General features: G+C 49.9%; 1 protein-coding gene across 1 annotated transcript in view; it reads right to left on the bottom strand.

Moving 5' to 3' along the window:
• EXT1 (exostosin glycosyltransferase 1) overlaps positions 1 to 14,248 on the bottom strand; it is a 303,212-nt gene extending 288,964 nt beyond the window's left edge. The window contains exon 1 of the mRNA XM_062188077.1: positions 12,625 to 14,248. Within this exon, the coding sequence (XP_062044061.1) occupies positions 12,625 to 13,586 (962 nt within the window). The 5' untranslated portion in view covers positions 13,587 to 14,248. The remainder of the gene's footprint in view (positions 1 to 12,624) is intronic.
• Between the last annotated feature and the right edge of the window lie 1,218 nt (positions 14,249 to 15,466).

The following is a 15,466-nucleotide window of genomic DNA, read 5'->3' as shown; positions in this document are numbered from 1 at the left end:
GTGGAAGCAATGATTGTAGACCTTTCCTCTGTATTTCCTTTTTCCCTTTGCTTTTTAATGAAATGATAAATCGCCATATGAACTTGTGGGAGCACAACAAAGCCCGGCGTCACTACATGCTCTGTGATAATGCTCCTCTATCGATTCACAGAATTTGGATGGAACCTGAGCCAAAGTCAAAGTTCTGTTGTTGTTGTTGTTGTTTTGTATCCAACAGATCTTCTGGGAGAAAAATTACAACTAAGCATATAGGCAGAGAGTTCCACTAACACAGATTATGAAAATTAGATGATTAAAAGACCATACTGTAATGGCTTTTCCTGTAGCAATAACATTTTGGATTTATATTATCCACCAAAGCCCCTAGGTTCACTTTAATTTTGCCTCACCGAGACTCATACCCAACACAAAAAAAGAAGAAAGGTCCTGGGGGAGGTGGGTGGGGAGACAGATTTATTGGAAGAAATTTCCCATTTGAAAATACAAACCCTGGGTATATAAGCGAATGAACAAATCTTGCAGGGGGGACAGAAGGCTTGTGCTATAAACCAAAGAGACTGACACTGATTTTGAATCTACAGTCAACAGTGGTAAAAGTAAGTCCCATCGGTTAAATAAATGTAATTTTTTTTCATTGATACAACAAAACTCAATGCCTACTATGAGTCTGTCGGGCATGATGCTGCAACTCCAAGACACCTCGAGAGCAAGTTCAATGTCATTTTCCCAAGGGAGACCTTTCTTGTCCTCTGATCTAACTGTTCCCCCAAAGGTTCCCTGTGTTGGAGGCATGGCTCCCTTGGTGGCAGGACTGGAGGTGCTGTGGCGCTGCAGAGGTAGAGCCCACCAGGAAGTTCCACTGGCCACTGGGGTGTGCTCTCCAAAAGGATTAAGGCAGATCCCTTACTAGTTCCCACAAGAGGAACTACAAAACCATGAACCTGGCCCGGTCTCTCCATGTCCTGGTTTGAGATGTGACCACTCACCCCTACGTGCACTTCCTCCACGATGTGATACCATCTGGCCTGAAGCCCACAGCAAAGACCACACCAACGGGGCCTACACAATCTTGGACTTTGAACTTCCAAAAGTGTGAGCTAAATAAGCCTCCTTTTTCTCCGTAAATTAGCCTGCCTCAGGTATTTTGTTATAGTGATGAAAAATGAAATACTGTGAGCTCCATATTTAAATCTGCAACCCCCTCACCTCACCTCTACTCTCACTGTACATCCAAACCACCTGGTGAGCTATTCAAAAACCAGGAGACTCAGCCCTGGAGAGTCTGGCCTGGACTGGGCTGAGACCTCCTTTCAGAAGCATCCCAGATTTTGTTGTAAAGCCAAGGTTGAGAGCCACTGCCTTACCCACTTCCCATATGGTGCTGGTCCGCCCAGCATGCACCACCTTCTAACAGGAGCCATGACTTGCACAGCACCAGCTGGTGGATTGAGCATCTTGAGGGCAGGATATGGGTGCTTTGCTCACTGCTGAATCCCTAGTGCCTGCACACTATAGGTGCTCAATCAAAAAACAGCACAAATCCTTCCCTCAGGGCCTCTACAATCTACTGAGGGAGACAGAAAGCCAACAAGTTAAACAAATGAGAAGCCACAGTGGGTAAGCACGAAGCATCTGTAAGGGCACACGCCAGAAGAAACTGGCCTACTTTGAGGCACCGAGGAAGTGACTCTGGGAGAAATGGAACTGGGTGGCAGCTTTCCAGAAAGAGGAGAGGGTGCGTGGAGAGAGAAGGGAGGAGGAAGAATGCGGCTCTGCTACGTGGACGGGGAGGAGAGGCAGCAGCGCTGGGTCAGCACGTCTACACGACATGAGGGTAACTGGGAGAAGCCCCGAGGCATGCCCATGCAGGGTGGTATCGGCAGTGGTTCGCTCACATTTTCCATCAACAGTACCACGGACAATTTGTATCCATCTGTCACGGTGCGGGAACATATTTAGGAAGCAAGACCTCCATCCTACACTTCCAACCATCACTTCCACGCGCAGCTCCCTGAGCAGTGCAGAAAAAGCAAAGCAACCTAATGACATGTGCCCCAGCAAAACTGCCAGGGGGGCCCTGAGCAGCAGACCCAATGCCCCTCATCTCCTCCTGCGCACCCTCCTTCAAACCACAGCCTCCACGCACCACAGGCAGGCCCACCCCGGCCCAAGGTCCCTCTCTCCACCTGAGCCCAGGTCATTCTGGGAGCTAGTCAATCAAATGCAGCTGGCACTACAGGCCCACACCACACCATCAGAACACTTGCCATTTCTCACGGTCTAAAATAAACAAAAGAAAGAAAGAAAAAAGAGCAGACTTGGGGGAAAAAACATTTATTGGAAGAAATTTTACATTTGATGATAATTAGGAACTCTGGGTGAATCAGCAAATGAAATCAGAGTTAGCAACAAATACCAGAAAGCCAGTGCTACCCTAAAAGGCCCATCTCTCCTGAGTTGTTGGGGAAGTTGCTAGGGGCCCACAGACAAGTTTTCTGATGGAGAACTCATTCCTATAAGTATCTTTGTATTAACCAAGTGTGTTTAAAGGTTATGAAATGCATGATTTGCTTTTCCACTTTCTCAAAGGACAGTGAACACAAATGATGCCGCAGGTCATCTGAATGGTACTGTAGTTCACCAAGTATTTACAGAAGCTCTTGATGGTGGCAGGCACACACGGTGCTGGGTGCCGGGACCTGGGAGACACCCTCACTCCGGGAATGGGGCCTGCTGTTTTTACACTGCACTGCATGCGGCTTTACTTCTGGGCATTCCCTGTGTAACTTCCTGACCTACTTCTTTATGTCTGGGTTGCCAGCGTCTGTCCCTTCTTTTCTTTTTTTTTTTTTTTTTTTTTTTTTTTTTTTTTGACAGGCAGAGTGGACAGTGAGAGAGAGAGACAGAGAGAAAGGTCTTCCTTTTTCCGTTGGTTCACCCTCAAATGGCCACCATGGCCGGTGCGCTGCACTGATCCGAAGCCAGGAGCCAGGTGCTTCTCCTGGTCTCCCATGCGGGTGCAGGGCCCAAGCACTTGGGCCATCCTCCACTGCCTTTCTGGGCCACAGCAGAGAGCTGGACTGGAAGAGGAGCAACCGGGACAGAACCAGCACCCCAACCGGGACTAGAACCTGGGGTGCCGGCGCCGCAGGCGGAGGTTTAGCCAAGTGAGCCATGGCGCCGGCCCTGTCTCTTCTTCTCAGATCTGTCTGCAAGAGTCCTGTTCTCCGCTTTCCATTGACTGCTTCTGATCTACTGTAGGCTGGGAAAGCCAGACAGGTGAGAACCGTGTCTCTAAAGTGAGATGAAGCACACTGCAGTGAGAAGCCCACGTGATGCTGTGTAAGTCTCCGCACCAGTGACTAAGGGTGGTTTTCATGGCACCCGTCTCAGCTGGGCCAAGGCAGGGCAGTGCCACAGGTGTGAAGGCAGGGCCGGAAGTCAGGCAGCCTCAGCCCATAGGATCTCATGTGTGCTTCCAGGCAAGTGACTTTAAAAGACTCTCTGACTCAGTTTATAAAATGGGATCTTCCTGCTAAGGAGACAGAAGATTACAGAAGATAGTAGCCACAGTACACTCTCAATAAGATAATGGTTGCTGTTGCTATCACCAACATCAACTGGGCTCAACTATGTGAGTACCAACGGGAGATGGCTTCCATAATGCCTGCCACAGCCCACTTCCCCTAACCACAGCCGCTGCCACCGGAAACAACTTTAAGCTTTTGTTAAAAAAGGATGTCCACCCATGAAATCAAGAGTGGCTACGTGTCAGGGAAGTCCCTTCACTCATCGGGTCACCAGAGGGAACAACGATCACTATGAAGTCGAATGCAGGGGCCTGGATCAAAGAATTCAGAAACAAATGGCCAGAGGTTAGCAGACACACCTGGGACAGAGGTGTTGCCCAAGAGAGACCTGCAGGCCCAGGGCAGGGACAACTGGAGCAGTTCCCGTTCAGTATCTGCACCATGTCCCCTCATTCTAAGTCCTGTGCCCAAGAGTGACCTGAGTGATTTTCTTCTCTTTGCAACAGAAGGGCCCTGCTGGACCAGCTCAGAGAGACCCTGAGGAGCTGAATTCCATGCATACAATGCATTTCTCCAAATGTTACCCTTGTGTGGTGACAGTGTCAAAGTCAACTGCCAAGGAAAAACCTGTGTTCTTACGTCAACCTGGGAACCAGGAGAACATGACGTCAAGCAAGTGTGTGGCTGCCTCAGGTACCATTCCACCTGCTCCCACACCCACCCTGGGCTGCCTGCAGGCTCCAGCTTGAAGACCTCATGTAGGTCCTTCCACAACCCACAGAAACAATGGCTACTGCGTGGGCATCCCATATGGGTGCTGGTTCAACTCCTGGCTGCTCCACTTCTGATCCAGCTCCCTGCTAATGGAACTGAGAAAACAGCAGAGGATGGCCCAAGTTTAGACCCTCTACACCCACGGTGGGGAGGCCCAGATGAAGCTCCTGACTTCCGCCTGGCCCTGTCCTGGCTGTTGCAGCCATTTGAGGAGTGAACCAGAGGACGGAAGCAAACTCACATGCACTCTCTCTTGCTTGCTCACTCTCTCTCTCTCTCTCTCTCTGAAACTCCTCCTTTCAAATAAGTAATAATAACAATAAAGAAACAATGGCTGAACTTCCTGGGCACCTACCATAATTTCCCAGGATTAAGGATCAAGGAAGAAATGAGTAGGGTTATTTCTGTGGCTTACTTAAGAAGAGCCAAGTTAGGAAACTAAGTGAACCTATGTGGTGAATTAGAAAATGGGTTTTCATAATGACAACAGCCAGCAGAGCACGTTAGCATTTACAAGGCTCATTCACACACTCACCCTAGCTCCTGGGATCTTCTTAATGAGTCCAGTTTCAGGCCTCCATATTTACCTGTAGAAACTGAAGCTGGGAAATTTAAAAAAACAGAAAAAATCCAGGAATCCTTGGGAGTCAATTACTTAGCTGGTCCAGAGTCAAAAGTACTAACGGGCTTTTACAAAGGCAAAAGGGGACTCACAAAAAATAATCCTGCAAATCTGTCGTTTCTATCACAAGCAAAACTAGGCATGAGCTTAGGGTCCACTTTGCTTCCTTTCCCAGTCACAGGAATCCCGTCCTTGGATGCTCAGAGGCATCTTCTACGGGCTACGGAGTCAACAACCGAAAACAGGCACAAAAGAGGCGATGAGCTGATACAAGCAGCTCAAAGAACCGACATCCGCCCAGCGAGGACTGCAGGGCTGCTGACAGCCCAGGAAGGATGCCCGGAGAGAGCACTGGGGCTGCTGCTCAGGAAGAGGCAGGGAGGATTTTGGCTGTGGCAAAAACAAAACTTCAAAGGAAACCCAGCCGTGCAGCTTCAAAGACCCCCGGTAAGACCAATTAACACCTACCACTGTTTATCTAAGCAGTCATTTAGTGCTGGCTACTTTGTGAAGTGGGCACTCAACCTCACCTTAAAACAGCCACTGCCCCAGAGGGACTGGTGTGGGGGCAAGGGGAAGGGCTGTCCTGGTTTTGAGACAGGGATCCTAGTCGAGAAGAAAACACTCACTAGAGTGAAATTCATCCCAGACTTATTTCTAATGGGAAAGAGAGATGGGCAGACAATACCTGAGAAAAACAAACTAGCTAACCTACAGTACTGTTAGAAAAAAAATCACCCACTTAAAAATCCTGTCTTCAAAGATGATTGAATAGGACAGGAAAATGCTCTTAGGTAACTCTAACGAGAAAACAACATCCCAAAACACATCTGACTTGGATTTTACGAAACCAAATGCAAGGGCTCCAGCTCCAGTGCACACGCATCTGGCACAAAAAAGGAAATTAAGAAAAAAATGTGTTGAACTCATTCTGTAGTATTGATTTAATGATCATTAACATATCCATACAAGCTACTAGGAGATGCAAAGACAGAATGATATAAACACTGGGGGAGGTGTGCTGAGAGTTTCACAACAATGGCTAGCTCTCATGATAGCTTTAGAAAAGAAACCTAATTGCATTTCATTATCTTGTGCACTTTCCCAATTTCCCACAAAGTTTAGAGTTTTCCATGATCTGTTTTTTCTCTGAGGGGCCTGAGGTCCGGGGAGCAGTGATGAATGTTCCAGAAACAATCTTCCAGTGGGTCTGGCCTTTCCAGTCTACGGGATCACACTTCGTCCTGGGGCAACAGCACCCCTTCCCTGTCCCACAGGCTTATTTACAACCACAGAGAGAAAACCCTGCCGGGTGCTATTGGTGAGGGCAAAGGAGACGCCCACGGATTGCTAATGAGCTTCCTCAGTTTACCCCCAAGAGCTCTAGGACAGAATGGAAAGTTAAATCCACACGGACAAAGTCACAAGGCTTCCAGGATGGAGGAGTTCCAGGAGCTCCATGTTGAAATGTCAGAATGAGAGGTCATCTTTATCACATTGCTGGGCCGTATATTTTCCTGTAGGAACATGCTGATAAAGGAAAGGACTAAAGAAATAAAAGATCTGATACACAAACATCTGACTCACCTCAACTTGTTGAAAACTGTCTTGGAAATAGGTCAACATTTTGTTTCATTCTTTAAGAAAAAGAGGGAGTTTGGAATGTGAGACCTCGGGCTAGAGCAGTTTACTCACTAGATGTTGAGCTGGTTACCTGGTCCTCCCAGGGCCTATATTCTCATCTGTAAAATGAACACACCTCATTCTGTGGTTGAAAGGCTTAGGTGAGCCAGTAGGGTAAATGCAAATAACAAGCACTGTATAAATCTCCCAGTTAGCAGGGAGTTCCTGTTTATTACAGGACCTTGATCAAGGTGGAGGAGCTTCAAAGTCAATACAGCAAGCTATGTAGCTCTTGGAAACATGAGACTTCAAGTTTACACTTGAATATGAAACAAATTCAGGAGACTGCAGTATCTGAAGACCACTTTGCCTTGCCTGGTTCACTCTGAATTCTCTGGGCTACTAAGTAAAAGGAACACAGGAGCAGCAGACCTCAGTGGCATCAACTGGGAACTAGGACCCTGGAAACCTGAGTTGTGGCCCATGCTCAGCCACTCACAAGCTGTGTAGCCTCAGGCCAACCACCTCACTATTGGCTGAAGTTTAGTTACTGGTCAAAGAGCCTGACTTGGGGTTGGTGCTGTGGCACAGGTTAAAGCCACAGCCTGCAGTGCTAGCATCCCACATGGCTGCTGCTTTGAGTCCCAGCTGCTCCACTTACAATCCAGCTTCCCGCTAATGCACCCGGGAAAGCAATGGAGGATGGCCCAAATCCTTGGGTCCCTGTACCCCTGTGAGAGATCCAAAGAAAGCTTCTGGCTGCTGGGTTCAGCCCAGTCCAGCCTGGTCATTGCAGCCAGTTGGGGAGTGAACCAGCGGATGGAAGATCTCTCTCTCTGTCTCTCCCTCTCTCTGTAACTCTGCCTTTGAAGATGGTTATGAGCAAAGCAGCCAGGCCCTACTAAGCACATCCTGTGGTGTGACGTTGGCATACACAAGGTCTTTACCGACAGGGTGTAGCACTGTGTTCTGGAAAGGCCCATCTTCAAGCCTTCTGAGCAAAAGAGCAATCACCACCTGAGTGTATGGCATCTCTCTTTCCGCCAGTTCTGTACAGCCCAAAGCTGCTGTCTCAGGCAAGCAGGGGCTGACCAAGCCACAGTAAAAAGTCATGATCTGTAGGATGAAATCCTGCAGGCCCCTAGTTTGGGTCATAGATTCCAGTAAAAATCATCATTTGCTAGACTGGACTCAGTCAAAACACAACTGTCCCCAGATGTAGCACAAACACCCCAGCTTTCTGCAGGGAGTCCTTGTGAATGGGGCTCTCAGGTGCGCTTCAGAAAACAGGTTCAGATTGAGGTGAGAAAGAGGAGCGCAGAGAAAACTCGAACCTTAGGGTCACAGACGCACTTGCCAACTTCATCATTTTGCGGAGGGCTGGCCTCAACGTTTATTTTTCGAATATACTCATATGGCTTATTTGAGAAACGCTTTTGTGCTGTGGCACACCTGTGGGAGAAAGTCATTAATGTTTTACACTGAAAATCTAAGAATCTCAATTGCCACCTGTCATTATGGAAAAGGAAAATATGCACCTAAGGTTCACTGCTGGAGATGGACTTGCTGAGGTTTCTGTTAAAACAGTTGGGATTCTGGGAGTTAAAAAAAAAAAAGTCACTTAACATTCCTATTGTCTTGTGCACATTTTCTTTTTGCTATGAATGCATCAGAATCCAAGTTACTGTTCAGTGGATTCACGGCCCATTCCCTAACCCCCTTAGGGTCACACGGAAAGTTCCAGAACCTCCTCTCAGACTAAGCAGCTCCAGGCTCCTACCCACCACAGCCAGCAATCAAGGCAAAGTGGAAGCCCCAGAGCAAGAGTTCCCGAATCTGCTGAAGATGCCCTTGGCAGGAAATGTCTATTTCCTATTAATGGGAACAGGCAAAACCACAGGACAAATTGTGTATGAGTTGTTGGTGGTGTCGTACTGACAAAGCTCCCCCAAGTTTTCATCAGGTTCCCAGAGTATTTCACAAGAAAGCCCTTGAGAAGCCACCCATGACGATGGCCTAGAGGGTAGAGAGCTGTCAAGGGTGCACAGTGCTGGAAACTGGAGAATGTTGGTCAAGGAAAAATTCGGGAGGTCTGTATCCTAGGGCAACCTGTCACTGACCAGTTTTTTTTTTTAAATATTTATTTATTTATTTATTTGAAAGTCGGAGTTACACAGAGAGAGGAGAGGCAGAGAGAGAGAGAAAGATCTTCCATCCGATAGTTTACTCCCCAATTGGCCGCAACGGCCGGAGTTGCGCCGATCCAAAGCCAGGAGCTTCTTCTGGGTCTCCCACACGGTTGCAGGGGCCCAAGGACTTGGGCCACCCTCCACTGCTTTCCCAGGCCATAGCAGAGAGCTGGATCGGAAGAGGAGCAGCTGGGACTAGAAACAGCACCCATATAGGATGCCGGCGCTTCAGGCCAAGGCATTAACCCACTGTACCACAGCGCCGGCCCCACTGACCAGTTTTGTGACCTTCATCAGAAACACATCCTGGCCCGCAGTTTGTACTCCCGTAAAACGAGCATGCTGGAAGCTGAATAATCACTTGCTTTCAAGACTCTAAAGATACCAGGTCTGTGAGGTATGGTGGCAGCACACACAGGAAAAGGGAGAAGTCAAAAAGACCCGCACACAATCTTGCCTGTTCCCAGCAAAGCTACTTAAAATGTTCACCACTGCTTTCCTTGGAGGGGTCAAAGATAGAAACCACCTTTCGTTTCCTTCTCTCTCGTCTAGTTTCAGATAGTCAAATTTGAAGTTTCGCAATCATGCCCTCTGGAGGGATTTGAACTGTGAAGTTCATACAAAAATACAGTAATTCTGTAAAGATGCCTAAGAAGCTCAAAAGATGAAAAACAGGAAGAATTTCCCTAAAGCCTCGTTACAAATCATCTAATCACTGCAGTGACATTTTAGCTGGTGTCATCTACATCTGTTAAAACATGTTACTGATGGAAATTAATTATGGGTGTCATAAAAATGGATGTTTTAATATAATCCTGAAAGTCTGGGTCAAGAAGTGCAAAGGAAATTCATTTTCTCTCTGTTCCAAGAGAACAGTATTTCTGTTCATTCTATGTAGCTCTTGTTGACCAATTAGCAATAAGTCTTCATCAGCACATAGTGCTACAGTCACTAAAAATAACTATGTTCTTAACTGATACATCTGTATATATATATATATATATATATATATTCTGTGGTATCCTCACTTGGCCATAATAGCACACATTTTCAATGTAATTATCAGATCCCATAAATTCAAAGCAAACTTAAATGTGGTTACTTGGGGGAGCAAATTAAATTGCAGCCTCTTCATAGGCATTTGCTAATAAAGAAGAGAGGTAGATGAAAATTGATTGTGTTTTTACAAGCTGTCACCAAATGAGTGCTTGGAACACCTCTGAAGCTGTCACCCTTTCCACAAGACTAACCTACCATCCAAGCTGATGAATCTAAAGTCACGTGATGAGTCGGTATGTGGAGAAAACCTACACAGGCCATTCTATATGCCTAACCCCAGGACCACCTTCTTCACCTGCATTTGACTGGAGAAGCTGTGCATCTCCCATAGGTAAGATTAACTTCTAGGAAGCAACAGTATTAGCAGTGCAGCAGTAGCTCTTACTCCAGAGCACAGTGCACACTGCTTGCTCTGCTAGTGTGTTTCTTCCACGTTTCAGAGTTTCGGCTGCACTTCATTTGTCCCAAAGTCAAAAATCAAAGGTGATAATGTGTGCAAGCACCATTTCTCTAACATAAAGATCTCTGACACCCTAATGAGAGTAACAGGTCAAAACTCCAGGAACACCCAGCTAGCAAATACACCCACTGTGCATCCTGTCTAGCTGAGCAACAGTAGGGCTGCAAGGGATGTAGAAGAGAAAGAAAACCAGACGTGACCCTGCTACAGGAACCCCAGCTTGGGAAAAAGAGCAAACTGACTCTCCTACTCACTGCCACTTTTGAGATGAGACTCAACCCCAGGGTCCCGACCCCATGTGGTCTTTAAACACAAATCAAAACAATGGTGTGGGTACCCAACTTATTGACCCAATCACAAAGGAGTCAAAAATTAGTTAAATTTAATTTGCAGCGACTAAAGTTTCAAGGAAATCAACCCCAGCTTTCTTCATTGCTGATCTCAGGGGAAAAAAAAAAAAAAAAAAAAGCTTCCATTCAGCAGAAAATGTGATTTCATACTTACTTTGGGAATAAGAGGGTAAAGAAGATTTAATTGTTGGATTGGACTGAGGGCTTTTCTCAAATAAATAAAAAATTCAAATTTCCTAAAGTGGAATGTCGGCTGCAGCTCCTTTAGACAAGGAAGAAGAACACCAGGAGTCTTCTACAAAATTCAGTGAGACACTTGGGAAGACATAGTAAGGCTAGACTTCCTCTCCAGTTCCTTCACCAAAAACCAGACAAAGAAATTCCTGAAAGGCTACTAGCATTTCTTTCTTACAAGCCCCCACAGGAACAGGTCAATGTAAGTGCTGCATAAACAAAGCAGTTCATTTCCAACCGTAGCTGAAGTTTCTTTTGTTACGAAAATTAAATTCATTGCAACTGCGCCCCACATTCACACCTAACTGCCTGGGAACAGGAGTCAAACATGGATTCATAATAGAGGCTCACCTCGGGCTCTTCTTAAGCTTGAAAAGCACAAGGTGTTGGGGATTGGGGACTTTTCTCCTGCCCTCTCTATAATCAAGTACGGAAAGACTTTAATTTCCCTTCCAGCCACTCCCACAGAGGCCAGGGTGTCGGAGGAAGTCCACAGCCAACAATCAAACCCTTCTCTTCTGCACCGCTTTCCCACCGTAGCCCCTTCCTGTTCCAATCAGGTTTGTAAAGCGTTTCCCCTATTCTGCATTTCATGAATCAATTGCAAAATCTGCCAACCTCTGCCAGTTCCTCTTACGCTCAGCTGAGAGGTTCCCCTGCCTTCCCTGGGCAGCACAAGGCTGCTCTGGTTTTCAGCTGGCGTAACGTGGAAATGCACTGTAGGAGCTCACTAACTCTTTCACAGCCAGATCTAAGTGAGAGTCTGGGGTGCCAGCCCCAGCCACCAGGAAACTGACCCGCCAAGCTCAGGTTAAAGCTGATTTGTAGACTCTGGCTTTGACCCCAAATCTAGTGTGTCAGTTGGTGTCACCGGGAAGGAAGAGGAAGACTGAAAAGGGCTACAAAGTAACCAACTCAGTTACTTAGCAACTAGACAAAACTTGCCTCACTACAGAGGGTAGGAGGCATCTCACACCCATTCAAAGGGTAGCAGTCTGTGATTTATATGCAAATAGATAAAGACAAAGGAGAAAAGGAAATCTAAATTAGTAGCCAGGGTTTACAGCTGTGGGACAGAGCCCCAATTTAAAAAAAAAAAAAACAAACAGTTTCTCCTAGGAAAGACTTAGGATATTCATCTATGAATGAATGAATGAATGAATGAATGAACCAACAACCCAAGGAATCCAAGGCCACAGGCCCCAACAAGCTCACAGTTCCCCTTCATGAAAGTCAAGGCCACGGGGGAGGAAGCAGACGGGCACACAAAGTTTGGGAGCTGAAATTAAAACATCTTCCACCACTACCAGGCATTGGAGGTTCATGGAAAGAGGCCAGTGTGAGGCTGAGAAACTCCGGGGGGAAGCAGGCACTCCCGATGCGGAGAAGCACTAACAAAGCATCCATCTTGGGGGAGGGTCTCGGTCTGGGGGTAGAAGCGTGCCTTGGCGGGGCTCTGCACACCTCCCCAAACCCCGCGTCCCAGGGCCACAGGTGAAGCATGGTTTCCAGACTTGGGGCAAACCCCCACCCGGCACAGGAGACAGGACCCTGCCTCGCAGGCCTCCTAGACAAGAGAGGAAAACTGTCAGCTCCTGGGCACTGGAACCAGACTGTGCAGTGTGCCCCAGGAGCTCAAACTCCCGGCGCTCACCTCCGAGCTACCCATGCCTGAACCAGGCTGCTCGGTGCCAGGAAGGCACAGGAGAACCCATGAGGGTTCCTGGGTCCTCACTCCCACCCCCAACCTCACACCTGGCCCAGCCTGGGCAGGGCCACTTACTTCTCATACTCGGTGTTGTCTCTGTCACAGCGAGAATCCTTGTGCTTTTGCCAGTCTTTGCCATGCTTGCAGGTGGTGAGGAGCAGGACGTCCTCCCCGTTGTGGACGTGATATAAGGCATTCCTGGTGTCTGAACCTATCCCTGTCAGGTACCTCTTCCCCTTGAAGACCAGCATGTACTTCCGGAGAGGAGGGATGGTGTTAAACTTCAAAAACCCCCTCTCCCCTCCTGTCCTGGGGTGATCCTTGGAAAAGAGGGGAATGGAGACATCAAAGTTGGGTCGGAAGTTTTCGGTGCTGATGCTGGCCTTGGCCAGCATCGCCTGGCCGATGTCAAACCCCACGTCCTCGGTGTAGTCGGGCCAAGTGCCGGAATATAAATTAAAAATTAAGTGATTCCTACCGTTGTTCCACAAGTGGAGACTCTGCACTTTGGATCTCAGGTTGTGCACATACTGAGGTGACAACTGGTCTCTGTCTAAAGTATCCAGACTCAGGACAAAGAGGCACGCCTGGCTGGGATCCGAGGTGTAGAACCTGGAGCCCTCGATGGCCGCTAGGATGTTTTGGTAACTTTCGGCGATTTTCTCCCCCTTCTGCTGCGGGTAGACGTACACTTTGAAGCCGTTTTTCTTGCAAAGGGTGAAATCGAAGCAGGACTCCATGCGGCACTTCTTGCCTCTGTAGATGCTCGAGTTGGCGTCTCGCTTCTGCCGGGGGGAGAGGTGCACGCTGGAATCCTCGTTCTCCAACTGCTCCCAGGGAACGAAGGGGCGCAGCGCGTCCGGAAAGCGGGGCCAGAAATGATCCGGACCGGGCTGGTGCAAGCCATTCCGACCGCTGCGCTCCTCTCTCCGGCTGTGGCTCCTCGATGCCCTAAACTGCAAGCCTCCGAAATAAAACAAAAGGGCGAGACAAGAGCCAGCTGAGAGCAGGATGAAATAGCGTTTTTTGGCCTGCATGTGTCCTGCCTGGGTCACGAGGATTGTAAATAAACACAAGAATCACCCAAGTTTCCCAATCAACACTTTCAGCTCCAGTCCGCCATCTTCCCGCCTGTAAAGACTTCAAACTCTCCGCTCCCACCTTCTCTGGATGCCTTTCCCCAAGCCGTGGACTGATCCAGCGCATGTGGGCGATTTCCTTAACTTTCTCCCCTTCGGTCTTTCATCTTCGGGTCGCACAATGCACGGGAGATGGCGGGGCGGAATACCTCGCACCCAGGGCGGGCGAGCAGCGGACTGCAATTCTCGTGCATGCAACAAGACGGAGGAAAAAAGAAAAGCGAGGGGCGAAAAAAAAAAAAAAGCAAACGCTCCGGGCGCCCGATCCGCGGCAAGCCGAAGTGGTCGCCTCGCCTCTCCCTCCGATCGCTCTCCCGCGGCGTGGAAGACGAGCCCCCGGGAAAGCAACTTCAACTCATCCACGCTCCCGTGTGCACAGCGCTCCGCTCCCCACAAGGCGGCCGCTCCGGGGCTGCCGGGCCGGCTAGTGCATCCTGCAGCTGGGGCGCCGTAACCTCACAAATCCCTGCATCTCTCTGTCTTCCCTCCTGCAGCGACTCCGCCGGTGTTTACTCTGCGCTCGCGGGGCCGGCCCCGGCACTCGCGGCGGCCCGGCGGGCGGGCGGGCGGCGGCGGCGGCGGGCGGCGGGCGGCGCTGGGCGGCGGCGACGGCGGCGGCGGCGGCGGCGGCGCGTCCTCCCCGCGGGCAGAGCCGGCCCCGAGCGGCGCTTCGCAGGCCCCCGCGCGATCGCCGCCGACCGCCGCGTTCGGTCGCCGAGTGTTACCCGGTTCTGAATGTTACACTTACACATTCCATTCCCGACACGACAGCGCTGACCTCATCCATCCACGCAGGCCGCGCTGCCATTGGCCGAGCGTCACGTCCGGGGGGGGCGGTGCTTCCGCTGCGCCCATTCATAACCCCCCGGCCGCGGCCGCGGCGCCGGCGACCGTGGGGCCGCGCGGGTGCCCCTCGCGGGGAGAGCCGGGCGTCCCGGGCGCGGGGCGGCCCCGAGACCCGGTGGTGCCCAGCCGGGAAGTGGCGCCGCCCGAAGGTGCCCGCGGAGGCGCGGCGAAGGCGGGCCCGGCCGGGGCCCGCGCGACTCGGCTGCCCCGGGCGTTCCCGGCGCCTCCTGGAACGCCTGCCGGAGCAGGGGCCGGAGAAGGTGCAGGCTCCTTGGAAATGGGGCCGTGGGGGAGCGCCCGGGGGGCGGGGGAGGAGGGGGAGACTTCGGAGCCGGCCAGCCCACCTGCGAGCCGCCGAGGCCCAGTATCAGTATTTCTTACAAAGCGTGGAACCGCATCCCTGCTCCTCTACGTGGCCCGTCTCTCTTTTTTCTTCTTTCCTTAAGGCGACACGGCAGTCCCCAGGAATAAAGAATGATTACGGTGCTGCCTGCGTGCCTCTGTAGGAACACCTGTCCTCCCCCCACTCCTAGCACCCCCCCAGTCTGCAGCCCAGGGAAGGTAATGAGATTCAGTCACAATGCCCACAGACGTTTTCTGATAGCTGAGGAAACTCCGGTTAACTTCAGCTTGTCCTACCCTAAGAGCGATGCTGTTTCTCTCTTTGTGATGGGTGTGATGGTAGTTTTAAAAAGACGTCTCTGAAGGATGGGTGACCAGTAGAACTGCCAGCCAGCCCAGCTGTGGCGGGAAATTCGAAGCAGAGAACGATCCTAATTACAGTCAGTAGGAGATGGTGGGTTCTTCATTAAGTTGACTTCCAAGGTCCCAGCCCCTCTAAAAGCCCACCACGCCCCCACCCCTAAAGTGCTAGGTGCCTAGCAGAATCTGTGGGCCAAGCCCAGCTCTCTGGCCTCACAGGCTAACACCTC

Source organism: Lepus europaeus, chromosome 4 (genome assembly GCF_033115175.1).
Source record: "Lepus europaeus isolate LE1 chromosome 4, mLepTim1.pri, whole genome shotgun sequence".
NCBI lineage: Eukaryota > Metazoa > Chordata > Mammalia > Lagomorpha > Leporidae > Lepus > Lepus europaeus.
The sequence above is the reverse complement of the archived record's forward strand: the minus strand, read 5'-3'. Positions and strand labels throughout refer to the sequence as shown.